Raw genomic sequence first — 16,594 nt, forward strand, 5'->3', positions numbered from 1 at the left:
TCGGCTCACTGCAACCTCTGCCTCCCGGGTTCATGCGATTCTCCTGCCTCAGCCTCCTAGGTGGGATTACAGACGCGCGCCAGCACGCCCGACTAATTTGTATTTTTGGTAGAGATGGGGTTTCGCCATGTTTGCCAGGCTGGTCTCGAACTCCTGACCGCAGGTGATCCTCCCGCCTGAGCCTCCCAAAGTGTTGGGATCACAGGCTTGAGTAACTGCGCCCGGCCTCTATTCCTTTTCGTATGGAAATGAGGTTAACTCATTTGCAGGAACCTAACGCCCGCCCTCCCCCAACTCGGATCGCCGGCGTGAACCCAGCCGCCCCGTGCTCTCCGTGTATCCCCGGATCGAGGCGCACGCACTGTTGCAAAGTCCTGTACTTAGGGATGAGATGTGCCTTTGGTTTCGTTTTGTTTTGCAACAATGCAGGTGTGAGGGATCGCAGCCCCAGTCCAGGCTCCAGTCTCCCCGCCCTCTCGCTTTCTTAGGCCTCCGGGCGCCTCAAACTTAAAACTAGGCCATTTGAAGTCTGCGAAGCAGACAGTCAGTCTTCAGGCCTAGCGGACTTGGCTAGGCTGGGTCGGGGGACCCCTGGGCTGGCGGTGGGAGCAGAGTATCGAGCGGCATTTAGGTCACGGGAGGGTTCGGGTGGGGGACCGGGGACACCGCGGGCCTCGCTCCTCCCCGGACGGGGCGGGACGGGGAAGTCCCGCCCAGCAGGTCCCCGCCCCGGGCCGCCCCGAGGGCTGCGCCCGCCTCCTTCCTGCTTCGGCAACCCCGGGCCCTGAGGGCAGGCCCCAACCGCAGAGGAGCAGGAGGGGGCAGAGGCTGGAGGGCCATGCCCTGGTCGTCCCGCGCCGCCCTCCTTCGGGACCTGGTCCTGTGCGTGCTGGGCACCGCCGCCTTCCTGCTCGACCTGGGCGCAGACCTGTGGGCCGCCGTCCAGTATGCGCTCGACGGCCGCTACCTGTGGGCGGCGCTGGTGCTGGCGCTGTTGGGCCTGGCCTCGGTGGCGCTGCAGCTCTTCAGCTGGCTCTGGCTGCGCGCGGACCCTGCCGGCCTGCATGGGTCACAGCCCCCGCGCCGCTGCCTGGCGCTGCTGCATCTCCTGCAGCTGGGTTACCTGTACAGGTGAGTGCTTCGCCCCGGGAGGGGAGGAGTGTCGGAGCTCAGCACCTGAGTCAGCTGGTCACCTGTACAGGTGACACGTCATATGCCGGGAAGGGGACTGGGAGAGGGAACCAAGTCCTGTGGGCGCCTGGCCTACAGGTGAGCGTGCAGCCCTTTATGGAAAGGGAATCCGGGTAGACTGCCTTCATCCTAGCCCTAGCTTTCCTGGCACAGGCGAAGAAACTGAGGCCCAGGGAAGAAAGGGAGGTGCATGGGCTTTGAAGTCAGACCTCTCAGGGATCCACTTCTGGCTTTGCCCTCTCTCACCTCACTTCTGCATTTCTCTGAGCCTCAGTTTCCTCCTCTATAGAAAGGCGGTAGTCACCCTGAGACAGGTGTGACGGGCAGGCCTATTGTGAGGAGTGAGCGAAAGAGTGAGAAAGTGCCTCGCACAGTGCCTGGCCTGTAATGGCAGGGGCTGCGGACTCAGTTCAGCACCCCATGTTTCAGCTCGGGCAGGGCCTTGGGAAGGCACTGACCTCTCAGTGGGGCTGTTTGGTTGCTGTTCCCGTTGGGATGGGGATAGTGCCTGCCTGTTTGGTGAAGATGAAGTGAAATGACAACTGTCCACTGCCCTGGCTCAGAGTGAGCACTCAGCAACCTCAGCTCGCTTCGTGATGACCTGGGCCTCCCTGTGAGTTTCAGCAGCCCTGACCCCACGACAGCGCTTGTGCCTCACAGAGGCCGCCTCTCACCCTGTCTGCCTGGTTATATTCTTCCCCCTGAACCTTGGCTTCCCACCCCAGACCCAGCAAGAGGGCAGAGATGGCCTCTGACTCATCCACGCCTGTGGAGCCAAACAGGGTTGGGCACAGGCTGGGTCTTGGAAAATGTGTGTGGATTCTGCTCCTGTTTGGACCTGGTGGAGCCTCGTGGAGATGGGGAAACAAACCCAGGGGTCGAAGGCATGCCATGAAGTCAGGGCAGAGGGTGGTGTGGGTTGGGAGGGGGTTGCCAGGGCCAGGATCCGCTCTTGAATCCGTTTTTACAAACTCTTGAGATCTTGCTTTGACAAAGTTGCACGGGGTCTCCAGGAGTGGAGGAGAGGAGCTTTGAATGTGGCAGTTTTGCCTGAGGGATTGTAGAGATATCAGAAAACCCTGGGTGGGCATGAAGGGGTGCAGTTGTTAAGTCCTGGGCAGGCCTCCACGAGCTGTGCATCTTCGCTGCCTGTATTTCTGCTGAGCTTCAGTCAGGCAGACTGGACTGGCTTTGGCTTTGGAAACGGGGTCTCTGTTCCTGCATGTGAATAGGCCGAGGCCGGGGCCTCTGCCAGGTCACTGGGGGACCACAGGCAAAGGCTCCCGCTGAGGGAGAAGCCCGGTCCGCCCTGCCTGCCTGCTCCTCAGTGTGTTCCTGGGCCCTTCCAGGGGAAGTGACAGTACATGTCTGGTGAATGAGCTTGTAATGAGTGAACGGGGTTCCCTCCCAATAGGCAACTGAGAGCAGAGTTCTGGGTGGAGGGTCTTTGGTGCATCCTCCACTTACTCTTCATGCCTTTCGGTACCCCAGGCCTGTCTGTCCAACCTCTGGACTCTCTTAACTCTGCCCCAATCTCCATCCTTAACCACTCAGGGCCAGCCTCTTAAATGGGATCCCTCCTTCCAATCTAACCCTCCTCCAGCCCCTCCCCTGTGTGGCTGGGGCAAGGCAGAGTCTGATTCCAACTGGCCTGTGCCCAGAAGTGCTCAAGAGGCAAATGTCATCTTGCCCACAGGATCCCAGGAGATCTTGGGCACACTAAAGTTTGAGAACTACTGCCTCAGGCAACTTTATAGCATGCCTTTCCAATTCAGGTTTGGATCCAAATCCTCATTCCAGTACTTATTAGCTGCTTATAATTTTTTGTTTGCTTTTTTTTTTTTTAAAGAGGCAGGGTCTGATCAGGCTTAGTGGCTCATGCCTGTAATCCTAGCAGTCTGGGAAGCAAGATCACTTGAGGTCAGGAGTTCGAGACCAGCCTGCCGAATATGGCAAAAGCTCATCTGTACTAAAAATACAAAAATTAGCCAGGTGTGGTGGTGCATGCCTGTAATCCCAGCATCCCAGCTATTCCGGAGGCCGAGGCAGGAGAATTGCTTGAACCTGGGAGGTGGAGGTTGCAGTGAGCCGAGTTTGTGCCACTGCAATCTAGCCTGGGCGACAGGCGACAGAAGCAGACTCTTATCTCCAAAAAAAAAAAAAAAAAAAAAGAAGAGAAAGGGCCTCTGTTGCCTGGGCTGAAGTGCAGTAGCACAGTCATGGCTCACAGTGGCCTTGAACTCCTGGACTCAAACAATCCTCCTGCGTCAGCCTCCTGAGTAGCTTGGACTACAGGCTTGTACCACCATGCCCAACTAATTAAAAAAAATTCTTTGTAGAGATGGGGTGTGCTGTGTTGCCCAGGGTGGTCTCAAACTCCTGGCCTCCAGTGATCCTCTTGCCTTGGCCTTCCAAAGTGTTGGGATTACAGGCGCGAGCCACTGCCCCCAGACCTTATTAGCTTCTTGATCCTGTTTCCCCATTTGTAAAATGGGCTTTTGTGAGAAGTAAACAGGACAAGGTTTGTGATGAGCTTAGGACAGTGCTTAGCCAGCCGGAGTAGAAGGTGTATTGATCCCTTTTTTTTTTTTTTTTTTTTTTTTTTTGAGACGGAGTCTTGCTCTGTTGCCCAGGCTGGAGTGCAGTGGTGGGATCTTGGCTCACTGCAAGCTCCGCCTCCCGGGTTCACGCCATTCTCCTGCCTCAGCCTCCTGAGTAGCTGGGACTACAGGCGCTCGCCACCTCGCCCGGCTAGTTTTTTGTATTTTTTAGTAGAGACGGGATTTCACCGTGTTAGCCAGGATGGTCTCGATCTCCTGCCCTCGTGATCAGCCCACCTTGGCCTCCCAAAGTGCTGGAATTAGAGGCGTGAGCCACCGCGCCCAGCCTCGATCCCCATTTTCCAGATGAAACAAGTTTAGTAAGGTTAGGACATGGCCGACGGTCCCATAGCATGGATGCGAGGAGGCCCCATGGATTGGGGCCTGTGTCCATTCATTAGATGGGTGGGAGGCTGAGGAATTCACAGGACACTAACCTGGCCCTCGGGACATTTGTGTATGGTGCCTAGGTGCGTGCAGGAGCTGCGCCAGGGGCTGCTGGTGTGGCAGCAGGAGGAGCCCTCTGAGTTTGACTTGGCCTACGCTGACTTCCTCTCCCTGGACATCAGCATGCTGCGGCTCTTCGAGACCTTCTTGGAGACGGCACCACAGCTCACGCTGGTGCTGGCCATCATGCTGCAGAGCGGCCGGGCTGAGTACTACCAGTGTGAGTGAAGGCCAGTGGCTGGCCCCCCTGTCGTGGCTTGGGGGGGTCTCTCTCAAATGTCGGAACTGTTTTTATTCTTTTATAGAGGCTGCTTAGAAAACAGGAGAACAGGCTTTAGTCAGGCAGATCTGGCTTGAGACCTAAAGTCACTCTGTAGCTGTTTGAGTTTGGACAAATGCCTTGACCTCTCTGAGTATGTTCGTTCTCATTTGAAAAATGGACTTAAATCTTCTGCCTCATAAGGTTGATGAAAGGATTGAGTGAGGTGATGCAAAGAAAGCCCATTTCCTGGTACACAAGTTCCTGGTACAGTCTTACTCTGTCATCGCCCATAGTGGATTACAGCGGCCTGATCATGGTTCACTGCAGCCTCGACCTCCCAGGCTCAGGTGATCCTCCTGTCTCAGCCTCCTGAGTAGCTGGGACTACAGGTGTATGTCACCATGCTGGCTAATTTTTCTTTCTTTTTTTTTTTTTGTAGAGACGAGGTCCCACTTTGTTACCCAGGCTGGTCTTGAACTCCTGAGCTCAAGTAACCTGCTACCTCAGCCTCCTAAGGGCTGGGATTATAGGTGTCGGCCATTGTGCCTGGCCCAGAAGTCTTAATTGTAATTTTTATAATTTCGAAGATAATAAAGTGTGTAAGGTGCCTGATGCAGCGTAGGTAACTTTTTAGTTAAGAAACAATTTAATACGTTGGGAGGCCAAGGTGCACAGGTGGCTTGAGGCCAGAGTTGGAGACCATCCTGGGTAACATAGTGAGACCTCATCTCTTCAAAATTTTAAAAAAGAAACAAGAAACAATATATTGAACGCCTTCATCCAGTCAGGTTTTCATTGCGCATCTCTTCTGTGCCTGTTACTGTGCTGGGGACACAGCAGTGAACAAGATGAACCCAGCCCCTGCCCTGCCAGGGTAATAGACTAAAACAAGTAGCTAGGGTACAACGTGCTGAGTGACTGGAAAAGGGAGAGGCAGGTGGCGGAGGCTCACAGGCCCCCTAAGCAAGGGTGAAGTTTATAGTGAGGAGCTTTGGGAGGGTTTCTGTCCATAAAAGGAAAGTGACTTGCCCATTTTCACAGACCCAGACAGTGGCCAAGCTGAATAGGGCCCCGACTCACATCCAATTCAGGGTCCAAGCCTTCCCCTTTGCCTTCCTCCACCCCTGCCATAAATGCCACAGTCTCTCAAGGAAGCAGTCCTCACTCTGCCGTCACTCGCTGTGTGACCCGGAGAGCCTTCCTGTGCAAGATGGAGGTTGGATTCGATCTCCAAGGGCCCTTTCGTCTTGCTAGTCTGAGTCTATGTATTGATTGAAAAAACAATAATAGTGGTTGTCACAATCGAGGGCCAGCTATTAGCCGGGCCCTGTGGGAAGCACTTACAGTCATCATTGCTCAAGTTCACAGCAGCCCTGTAGGTCTGTGCTATCTTGATCTCCATTTTTAGAGAGGTGCAGAAAGGTGAGTGACTTGCCCTGGGTCACTGGGCACTCACTGGGCACGTGTTTTTGTCTGTTGAGGGTTGGGGTGTCTAGAACCAGGGCCAAGTGCAGACAGTCTGCACTGCGAGTGTGGCAGGGGGTAAGGGGGAAAGACAGATTTTCCCTACTTTTTATTTAGCAAACATCTCTTCCGCTGCTGTTATGTGCCAGGTACTGGGCTGCTGGGGGATCCCAAGTGAGCAGAGTCTGTTTTCTACCCTGGAGCTCAGAGATAAGGAAATAGATAATTACTGTGTGATGAGACTCCAGACAGAGGTGGGTGGCATGTGACAGGGATACCTGACACAGCTGAGTGGGTGGCGTGGGGCCAGGGTGGGTGACTCCAGGGGCTCTTCAAGCTGGGGCCTGTGGGGTAATGGAGGAGTAGGCCGGGGAAGTGGGGCATGTGCTTCTGGCTACCGAACAGCCTGGGCAGAGCTTGTCAAGGTCACGGAAGGTGGCATGCTGGGCAAACTGGAAAAACATCAGCCCTGCTGAGACCTGGGCGAGGCTAATGGGCACAGATCTGTTTCCAGGCTAGGAGTGGGTTCTGGGCACCTAATAGATTCCCAGTAAACATCTGTCGAATGACTGCGGTGGACAGGAACAGGGGAGGAAGCAGTCGGGAGACGTGCTGGTGCCACTTCCATCCCTCCCTGGAGGCCCTCGTGCCTCTGCTCCAGGACTGGCAGCCAGGAGGTGGGATAGGACCCTAGGACCCCTGTTGTAAACTTCTGGATCTTGGAAAATCAAGACTAGGGGTCAGTCTGATGGCCTCTGGTCTTGGAGGAGAGGGGAGGGAAGTGGGGAGACTTTCTGTCCACACAGCAGGGACGTCTCTCCTGGCCCTGAGGGCAGCTTTAGCCAGAGCCTGTGGCCACCCCAGGGGATTTTCTACTCCCTTTTTGAGACTAAGAAAGAGGGAATTGAGGCTGTTGCTTTTCAGACACAAGAAAGGCTTGTGTTCTTCCCAGAAAGAAAGGGTTATGGGGCCCTGGAAGATGCCCAGGGTGCAGCCAAGGCCCAGGGGTGCTGAGTGCTGGGTGGGCCAGAAGTCACACCCTCTCACCTTTGACAAATACCACCTGCACAGCAAAGCACTGTGGTGAGGGGCAGGCTCTATATTAGGAGTCAGAGCTTTGCTTTTGGTTATGGGAACTCACTGGCTCTTCTCCAGCTGCAGATTTGCTTTCAGCAAATGAGGGATTCTGATACCTACTCCAGGGTTGCTGGGAGGGGCCCCACGGTACCTGCGACCCCTGGGGAATGCCCAGGACTCATGATTCTGTCCTACTCTTTGCAGGGTTTGGCATCTGCACGTCCTTCCTGGGCATCTCGTGGGCACTGCTCGACTACCACCGGGCCTTGCGCACCTGCCTCCCCTCCAAGCCCCTCCTGGGCCTGGGTTCCTCCGTGATCTACTTCCTGTGGAACCTGCTGCTGCTGTGGCCCCGAGTCCTGGCTGTGGCCCTGTTCTCAGCCCTCTTCCCCAGCTATGTGGCCCTGCACTTCCTGGGCCTGTGGCTGGTACTGCTGCTCTGGGTCTGGCTTCAGGGCACAGACTTTATGCCGGACCCCAGCTCCGAGTGGCTGTACCGGGTGACGGTGGCCACCATCCTCTATTTCTCCTGGTTCAACGTGGCTGAGGGCCATACCCTAGGCCGGGCCACCATCCACTTCGCCTTCCTCCTGACTGACAGCATTCTCCTGGTGGTCACCTGGATGACTCATAGCTCCTGGCTGCCCAGCGGGATTCCCCTGCAGCTGTGGCTGCCTGTGGGCTGCGGCTGCTTCTTTCTGGGCCTGGCTCTGCGGCTTGTGTACTACCGCTGGCTGCACCCTAGCTGCTGCTGGAAGCCCGACCCTGACCAGGTAGACGGGGCCCGGAGTCTGCTTTCCCCAGAGGAGTATCAGCTGCCTCAGAACAGGCGCATGACACGGTTAGCACAGAACTTTTTCCCCAAGGCTAAGGATGAGGCTGCTTCGCCAGTGAAGGGAGAGGTGAATGGCGTCCTTTGAAGCAGGATCAGACCCAGCTGGCAGAGATGGAGAGTGACTCTGCTGGTAGAAGGCAGGTGAGGATAAGCTAATGATGCTGCTGTGGCCTCCATGCACTCAGCAATAATGGGACGCCTGTGCTGGGCCGGGCACCAGGGATGGTGCTGAATGGGGCAGAGGCCTGCCTTAAAGGAGTTCACAGTGAACAAGATGAGAAAGGCTGGGCCCTGCAGGGTCAAGAGCCCCAATTATGTACAAGACACTTTGGGAGGAAAGAAGACCACCTTTTCTTTTCCCCCTGCCATTGGTATAGCTGGTGCCCCAAAACTTCCACCTCCCTGGCCACTTCTAAAATGACTGGTATAGGTGCTGCCCCACCCCTTAGCTCCCCTATCCTGGGCTAGAAGGCCACAGGGGCTGTCCTCTAGAATTCTTCCTCCCCTCCCCCACACCATTCCTTCAATTCATGAAAGAAATCTTCGTGGAGAGCAGTTTATATGCCAGGAACATCATTCTGTCCTTGCAACCTGGAACAAGACCAGCTACCACCCCAGCTCCATCCCCTCCTTGCACCAACCAGTCCTGGGTTAGATCTCAAATGCCAGAAGCCAGGGATGCCCAACTCTTGGTGGCCCCAGTTAGAACCTCTGGGATCTCAGTGAAGCTGGCCTGGCCTCTGCTCCTGCTCTCAAGGGGCTGCTTTTCAACCGAGAGCCTTGGGAGCCTGGTCTGAGCCTTGTACAACCACTGAGTATTTTTTATTCCTTAGCCAGTGTACCTCCTACCTCAGAGTCTGTGTGAGAGGAAGAGAATGTGTGTCCCTGTGGGTGTCCGCAAGTGACAGACGTGTTGTGTTTTTAACAGTATTACTAGGTTATGATTAAAGCCTCATGAAATCCTCCAACCTAGTCTGTGTCATCGAATGAAATCTCTTATGGAGTTCAGAGCCTGAACTGGAAGAGGTCAGGGGCATAAAATCTACCTCTCAAAATTAGTCAGGGTCCATGAACAGAGAGGTCTGGCTTAGGTGGGGCTTCTCAACCTCGTGTTTGAAGTTTCAGGAGCTGGTGAGCCAGCATGGGGCTGACAGCTCAGCTGGAGATAAGAATCCAGATCTGGGCTTAGTGCATCCCTCTTCACCACCAGCTCTGCTGCTGGGCCCAGCAGGAGTGGCCACAAACACATTTAGGGCCAGGAAGTGAATATAGGAGCCTGGTGAAGAAAGGTCTTGCTGGGACCTCTGAGACGTTAAGTAATGAGGTGCCTTAGGGGATGCGAATGTGGTGGGTGATGGTGCTGGGGAAGTGGAACCTTTTGCTGTTCTAGGAGGTCTGTGGTTTGGAGAAACAAGGGACAGAAAAATCTCTTGAGATAGAGAAGAAAAGGTTCCAGTCACTGCTGTGATGGGATCCAGGATAGTCTCAGCTCTGTTACTATTCTGGTGGAGACACAAAAACCAGGATAAGTAAAACATTTAGTATATCAGATAGTGTTAAGTGCTGAAAGAAAAAGGGAAAGGGATAGGGAGAGAGAGTAGGTGTTTGTGTGTTGGGGGTGGGAATTACAACTTTATATAGAATGGCTGGGGAAGGCCTTCCTGCAAAACGGGTAAGCTGGTTAGCAGTGACTTGGGGGTGGCCTATAAATGTCATGAGAAGGAGCAGAACCTGGAGTCACTGGTAGCTTGAACCACTGTGACGGAAGGAATGATGCAAACAGAATTCCACAGGATGAAGAAGCACTTGTAACCACTCTGTTGGCCTGGAGCTAAAGATGACCCAGAGATGAAGGGTGGGAGCAGGAAGAGGATCTGGGAAGACGATGCTAGTGACTTTTACATACAAGCAATGGTTAGAGGCAGAAAGGATCCTGCAGATCATCCTGTCTAGTGATTTTCAGACTTTTGAATATCATGTACCCATAAAATGGCCAACATGGTTGAAACTTAATTTTAACAAAGAAAGGGCATTAAAGACTACCACCATTTGGCTGGGCATGGTGGCCCACACCTGTAATCCCAGTACTTTGGGAGGCCAAGGCGGGTGGATCACCTGAGGTTGGGAGATCGTGACCAGCCTGACCAACATGGAGAAACGTCATCTCTACTAAAAATACAAAATTAGCCAGGCGTGGTGGCACATGCCTGTAATCCCAGCTACTCGGGAGGCTGAGGCAGGAGAATCACCTGAACCCGGGAGGCAGAGGTTGCGGTCAGCCAACATCGTGGCATTGGACTCTAGTCTGCGCAACAAAAGCAAAACTCCGTCTGAAAACAACAACAACAAAAAACTACCACCATTTATTTTCATCATCTCATAAAAGGACGTACCAATCTTAGAACAAAGGACCATTCTTCTAATTGAATACATGTAAACATACACACACACCTGAAATTGCAGGAAGAGATGGAGATGTTTATCTCCTCTGTGCTTGGAAATCAATACTTCTAATATTTGTACTTATAACTGAGTAAGGATATAGCAGCTAACGGGTTTGCTTCAACTAATGTGCACCTAATGAGGAAAACATTTAATTACTAAAATAGGCAACTTCCTCTTTTCTGGGGAATTTTTGGAGAAATACATCTTATAGTCTGGCATTTATGGTACTTGGAAGCTAGAACCCAATTCTGTTTTCCTTCATTGACTAAAAGGCAGAAAGGCTTTGTGACTGTTTTCCAGACCAGAGGGATGCAGCCAGACCCAAATCAGAGAAATGAAATAAGTAGTTGATGTGACATGAAATCAGGGCAAATCAAGTGAGGTCTGATATCAGTTTGCTAGTTTTATCGCTTTTGTGGTTTAAGTGCAGCGCGGCAAGGTACTGATTTCTCTCCTTAATAATTAAATTTCAGCACATTTGGCAGCGAGTGAAATCTTTTCTCACTCCAGTTCTAAACTTTAAAAGCAAAATATATTTTAGAAACAATACATGCTCCCATGCAAATTACTGTAAAATAATTTCCCATGTATATTTATACCAAATGGTTTGTTTTTACTTTTTTGGTGAAATGACCCAGTTACTGAAAGGGTGACATCTTTCTAATGAACTCTTTAGAATTTTTATGAAGCCCTAATTAGGACCCCACATAGCTGGGCAACTATGCTGATCCTATTCAGAAAAGACACAGGAGCAAACTATAGAAAATAAAAACTTTATTTTTTCAAGTTTATAAGATAGTTCCCATTACATATAACATTATGGTCACGGATTCTACAGCCACAAATGCCCGCAGTCACATAAATATATCCAATCCGATCAATGCCTTTTCCTGCTAACAGAGGCACCTGAAGTCCAGAGGGAGAGTCGCATTTTGAGTAGAAGTCGTCCTTAATGGGAGGGCTCCTGTCAGTGCATTAGGAACTAGCCAAGGAGCCTTGCTTGCCAGAGCTGTCTGACTCAGGAGAGGAAGGGAAAGATGGCCTGCTGACTGGGGCCGGGGCAGCACTACATTTTCTCTCTTGTGGTTTAAGATATTTTAGAATCTCGGAATTCAGACCCTATAGTGTGAATATCTGGGGAGTTCTAACTTCTGGATGACAAAGGAAACCAATTTAGTGGTAAGAAATAGAAGCCTGCTTAAGAGGGACCCTAACTGCCTCCTTGAGGAGTAAGGAGTCAGAGGAAGACCCTAAGCTCACCACTTGTTAGCCTAGACCATTGCTCTACCCCATACTCCTCTCCCCCGTGGTTCAGTGACACTGACAATCATTCAAGGTAGTAAACATCTAGAAGCTCCACATGCTGCAGCTAGAGTTTGTCAATCAGATTCTATTTGGAGCTTTAAAGCTGAGTTTGTGTAAACTGCGAACAAGCTGTGGCATCAGTCTCTTGGGACAACTCACTAGCTTTACACTAGACAGGAACACCCCAAATCAAACAAAAGCCCAGATAGGCATCTAAATCTGGAGCAGGTGTCCATTCTTCTGGACACTACCAGCTGCCCCAGGGGCACTGGACAGGGTGATGCTAAGGCACAGTCAGTTTTACATTCGAAAGTCAAGCCACCTCCTCAACCCAAGACACACCTCACTCCAGACCTACTACTAGAGAGAGCCCTCACCGTGACATTACAGACCCATCTTGTGGAACCCACAGTGCCTGGCTGGGCGCAGTGGCTCATGCCTATAATCCCAGCACTTTGGGAGGCCGAGGTGAGCAGATCACCTGAGGTCAGGAGTTTTGAGAACAGCCTGGTCAACATGGTGAAACCCCGTCTCTACTAAAAATACAAAAATTAGCTGGGTGTGGTGGTGGGTGCCTGTAATCTCAGCTACTCAGGAGGCTGAGGTAGGAGAATCGCTTGAACCTGGGAGGCGGAGGTTGCAGTGAGCCGAGAGATCATGCCACTGCACTCTAGCCTGGGTGACAGAGCGAGACTCCATCTCAAAAAAAAAAAAAAAAAAAAAAAAAAGAACCCACCATGCCCAGCTGGGGAAGGACTCATCATTTGGCTAATTTCATGAGGACTCTAATGAAGAGGGCCTTCCCCTTGATGAATGGACTCACAGTGTCCTTTGGCCCTCTACTTCCAACAGCTCTTAATCCTACCCACTTATTTTCCTTTCCAGATTTTTGTGTTGGGGTGGAGAAAAAGGCAGGGTAATTACAGACAGCACCGTGTTCCCTGGACAATTCATTTTGGCAAAAAGCCAAGAAGCTCCTCTTTTCTCTTCCATCTAAATGAGGGTGGCAACAACCAGGAATGAGCAGAGACTGCTCTGCTCAGCCTCCTTACCTCTCTTGGTCAAGTTCAAGTTATTTTTGGAAAGAGCTAAGCTAGGAAGTCAGAGCAAGAGGAAAAAAGCCATTGATAAAAGTGAGTCCAAGTTATATTCTAAAATAAAGAGCTCCCATAAGGGTGGAGAGGGAAGTATCTGTGTGTGTGCTTGTGTGCATGGTGGGGGTACCACTCCGCAGCCTCAAAAACCTGAAGCGCAGCACAACAGCTGTGGCCTTTGTCCAGGACAAAAACTCAACAGCTATACTGCATTAGGGGGAGGGTTTGAGGCTTCAGAGTAGAGCTTCCTAAGATCAACCATCAAACAAGGCAGAGCAGCATCTAAGGAACTATGCTGAATACAGACCAAGGGAAGGCCTACCTCACACTACATCTCCCTCCTCCCAACCCCACAGGAAACAAGGCCAAAGAGGCAGCCAAGTAAAGGAGCACTGACTTCAGCTACTCAGCAAAAACTTACTCCTTTAAATCGTGAGTCATGAGCACTTTTCAATGAGTTCTGAAGGAATGTGTATACCAGCCTCTCTCTCTTGCTATCTGGGTGGCCTGGCATTGAAAGGAGTCTTGCCTCTTTGTGCTGCAACATCTTTGGAAATGGGGATGCAGAGTCTCTGGCGACAAGCAATTATAGCTGGGGTTGGTCAACGATGCCTCCTTCTGCGGACCAATCCTGCATCTCAATCTGAGATGCTTGTATCATCTGTCTCTTTGCAGCCTGGGAAAGGCTGAACTTCCTCAGCTCTAGGGAATTTTATCCTGCCTGAGCAGATGCCCAAATTGCTCTTGGAGGGATGGGGCATCCAACAATCATGGCTGGGCTGGAAGGCTGTGACTAGTGCCTGGGCACCCACCAATCTGCCCAGAGGTCGAGAGATGCTCCTGCATTTGGCCCAGGATTAAGTTTTGGGCCATGAAGTAGGGAATGATGCAGCACTCTCATTTAAATCAGGAAAGTCTGGCTGAGCGCAGTGGCTCATGCCTATAATCTCAACACTTTGAGAGGCCAAGGTGGGAGGGTCGCTTGAGGCCAGGTGTTCGAGACCAGCCTTGGCAACAAAGTGAAACCCTGTCTGTACCTCCCCCCACCCCACAATCAGCAAAGTCTTTCTGGCTTCCTACTTTAGAATGGGATTTGAGAAGCAGGGTTTTCCATGGGAAAATTTAAATACAGCAATCTGCTCTTCAGTTTCAGGCAGAGATCTGGATAAATATATACCTGGGACATCCTTCATATGGCTTAGGGCTTCCACAAAGGAAGTCAAATACATTGGCAGTTTTGGCCAACATGTAGTTATAAGCATGTTTTTAGATTTGATTTGAATTCTTGGGTCTAATACCTGGGGACTGGCCAGAGCTGCCTGGAGGTGGACATGAGGTACAGAGGGCAGGAAAGGGGTAAGAAACTAGCATTATGATGACTAAGAAGGAAGAAACTGCAGGGGCGAGCATCTGATGGGAAATGGGTACTTCTCTGCAGGAGGAACAGGTAGAACCTTTCGGTCTCAAGAGCCAAAGAAGCTGCAATTCATAAGACACTTTAGTTCCTTCTCTCCAGTTTGGAAGCTAAGCCTCCTGGGATACAGTCTGAATGAGAGTCAAGCTGAAAGAGTTTTTAGGGTTGTGCCATTTGACTAAAGGGAAAAGGGACTGGAAAGAAGACTAAGGCTTCTAGATGGGAAATGCCAAAGTTTAAAGTTACTCAGTGTTCAGTGCCCCACAGTTCACCAGCTAGGAGATGGAAGAACAGGAAAGGAATCGTCCTAGAGAGCAGACCACTGGAGCAGCTACAGAGGTGCTACTGCCACAGAGAGGTATTTTAGATATTTCAATTACTATTTTCAAGACTTTACACACTTTCTTGCTAGAAAAAGAAAGTGGTGGAAACCTGTGTCAGAGATCAGACCCTTACCTATAAAAATAACATACACATTCGCTGGAAATAAGTGAGATTCTAAGCTAAGGAGACTCTAAGACTGCAAGAGATGTTATCATAAAAGTCTGCTGCATTTATCTGATCACCACAAGTTATGAGTAATTCTCAATCTTGTCATGGACTAAGAGTGCAACTCTGCCCCAGGAATTTCCTTTTCTTTTTCATTTTTTGAAAAAAAAAAAAAAAAAAACAAAAAACAAAAAAACCAAAACAAAACACAGAAGAATTAAAAGCACTGTAGCTGCAGTGAGTCCATTGTTCTGTCTATCCAACTGTCTCCTGCTTCTGTATGGAGATGAACACGGGGCTGCAGCTCACTCTTAGCAAAAATTGCAGCTGTTGGTTCTGATTGTGTTCTCGCCAGCATTCCATGGATAAAGACAGACAGAGAAAGGGAAGGAGGGAGGGAGAGACAGAGAGAGAGAGAGGGAGAGACAGAGAGAGAGGAAGAGACAGAGAGAGACAGAGAGAGACAGAGAGAGAGGGAGAGAGAGAGAGACAGAGAAAGAGACAGAGAAAGTTCTCAGTTGGTTCCAGTCTCCAGCTCCCTTCAGGAGTGAAAAGGAGCTCAAGGGGAAGGCTCCTCATTCCAGTTCTTAGAGAAAATCAAGCTCTAAAGCCTGGTGAAGGGATACAAGGTCTCCGTGGTTTGTGATCCTCCAGAAAGGCATGTTGTGCTGGAAAGAGAGTGGGGATAGCTGGTTAATCCAACTTCTTTTGAGAGCTTATATTAAATATTTGCCCATACTCTTTCCTTAGCACACCTCTCCCCAAGGTATATGGTAACCCTATCTATCCCTGCCTCACAGGGCGGTAATAATGATCAAATAGTCATATGTATAAGGACCTTGTACATTGCACACTTTATAAATGTGAGAAAGTTTTAATAAGTTTCAGTGGTACTTTGTGCTTTTGAGAGATTACCTGTTCTAGCTATTATTTTGAAGACAGGGTCTTGCTGTGTCACCCAGGCTGAAGGGCAGTGGTGTGATTATAGCTTACTGTGGCCTTGAATCTGGGCTCAAGCAATCCTCTTACCCCAGCATCCTGAGTAGCTGGAACTACAGGCATTCCAGTTATCATACAGGGTCTTAAGGATCAAATAAAATGGCCCAGGTGAAAAATTAGTATTTGATATAAGATTATATTGTCTTATGGATGGTTAATTTCTTGTAAGTTTCAGAACTACAAGACCTAAATCTTATCTATGTCCAAGACAGAGAATGTACAGATCTGGGAAATAATAATCTCATTATATTATGTAGTCAGAATCACGTCCAGAATACTGTGTGCTGTTCTGGAGGCCATATTTTACTTTTTATTTTGAGACAGGGTCTCATTCTGTCACCCAGGCTGGAGTGTAGTGGTATGAACATGGCTCACTGCAGCCTTGACCCCCTGAGCTCAAGTGATCCTCCCACCTCAGCCTCCCAAGTAGCTGGGACTAAAGGCATGTGCCACTACACCTGGCTAATACTTTATTTCTTGCAGAGATGAAGCCTCACTATATTGTCCAGGCTGGTCTTGAACTCCTGGGCTCAAGCAGTCCTCCCACCTTGGCCTCCCAAAGAGCTAGCGATTACAGGCACGAGCCACTGTGCCTGCAGGCCATATTTTTAAATTAAGTTAAATTTATTTTTTATATTTTTTGAGACAGAGTCTCGCTCTTTTGCCCAGGCTGGGGTGCAGTGGTGCTACCTTGGCTCACTGCAACCTCCACTCCCAGGTTTAAGTGATTCTCATGTGGAGGCCATATTTTAAAGGAGGGCTTTGATAAACCCAAGTGTTGGAAACCATGTTCTATGAAGCTGAGGAGATTAACGTTCCTATCATCTAGTTGAAACTGGTTCCAAATTACTCAGAATATTGAGGTCCTAGAACACAGTTGTTTTGGCATATACCCAAGTTGTTTTTTAAGCCAGCTGCTCACACATAATATTTAAAAGGCTATTAACATACAGAAGAGGAAACCAATTTGTT

At 50.5% G+C, this 16,594-nt stretch overlaps 3 protein-coding genes across 5 annotated transcripts in view; 1 reads left to right on the top strand and 2 right to left on the bottom strand.

The window, feature by feature from the left end:
* RPA2 (replication protein A2) overlaps nucleotides 1-16,594 on the bottom strand; it is a 342,664-nt gene that overhangs the window by 52,852 nt on the left and 273,218 nt on the right. The gene's annotated exons all lie outside the window — the stretch shown is intronic.
* On the top strand, nucleotides 11-13,165 carry XKR8 (XK related 8). Of its 2 annotated transcripts, XR_007726858.1 has the most exons (4): nucleotides 743-1,131; nucleotides 4,262-4,458; nucleotides 7,246-8,017; nucleotides 13,077-13,165. XR_007726858.1 is itself a non-coding variant. In XM_050795771.1 (3 exons), the coding sequence occupies exons 1-3, from the start codon at nucleotides 839-841 to the stop codon at nucleotides 7,959-7,961; spliced, it is 1,206 nt and encodes a 401-aa protein (XP_050651728.1). In that variant the 5' UTR covers nucleotides 11-838; the 3' UTR covers nucleotides 7,962-8,841. The 2 variants fall into 2 exon arrangements, 1 of the variants encoding a protein (XP_050651728.1); XM_050795771.1 differs by lacking the exon at nucleotides 13,077-13,165 and having other exon boundaries at nucleotides 11-1,131; nucleotides 7,246-8,841.
* EYA3 (EYA transcriptional coactivator and phosphatase 3) overlaps nucleotides 11,079-16,594 on the bottom strand; it is a 118,965-nt gene continuing 113,449 nt past the window's right edge. For both annotated transcript variants that reach the window (XM_050795000.1, XM_050795058.1), the window contains one exon: nucleotides 11,079-15,291. In XM_050795000.1, coding sequence (XP_050650957.1) covers nucleotides 15,211-15,291 — 81 coding nt within the window. In that variant the 3' untranslated portion in view covers nucleotides 11,079-15,210. The remainder of the gene's footprint in view (nucleotides 15,292-16,594) is intronic.

Source organism: Macaca thibetana, chromosome 1 (assembly GCF_024542745.1).
Source record: "Macaca thibetana thibetana isolate TM-01 chromosome 1, ASM2454274v1, whole genome shotgun sequence".
Lineage (NCBI taxonomy): Eukaryota > Metazoa > Chordata > Mammalia > Primates > Cercopithecidae > Macaca > Macaca thibetana.

Excerpts from the sequence above, each read along its gene's own strand:
- XKR8 (XM_050795771.1), top strand. The coding sequence starts at position 839 with ATGCCCTGGTCGTCCCGCGCCGCCCTCCTTCGGGACCTGGTCCTGTGC. Across the intron at positions 1,132-4,261 it reads CAGCTGGGTTACCTGTACAG|GTGCGTGCAGGAGCTGCGCC; the intron begins GTGAGTGCTTCG and ends TATGGTGCCTAG. Across the intron at positions 4,459-7,245 it reads CCGGGCTGAGTACTACCAGT|GGTTTGGCATCTGCACGTCC; the intron begins GTGAGTGAAGGC and ends TACTCTTTGCAG.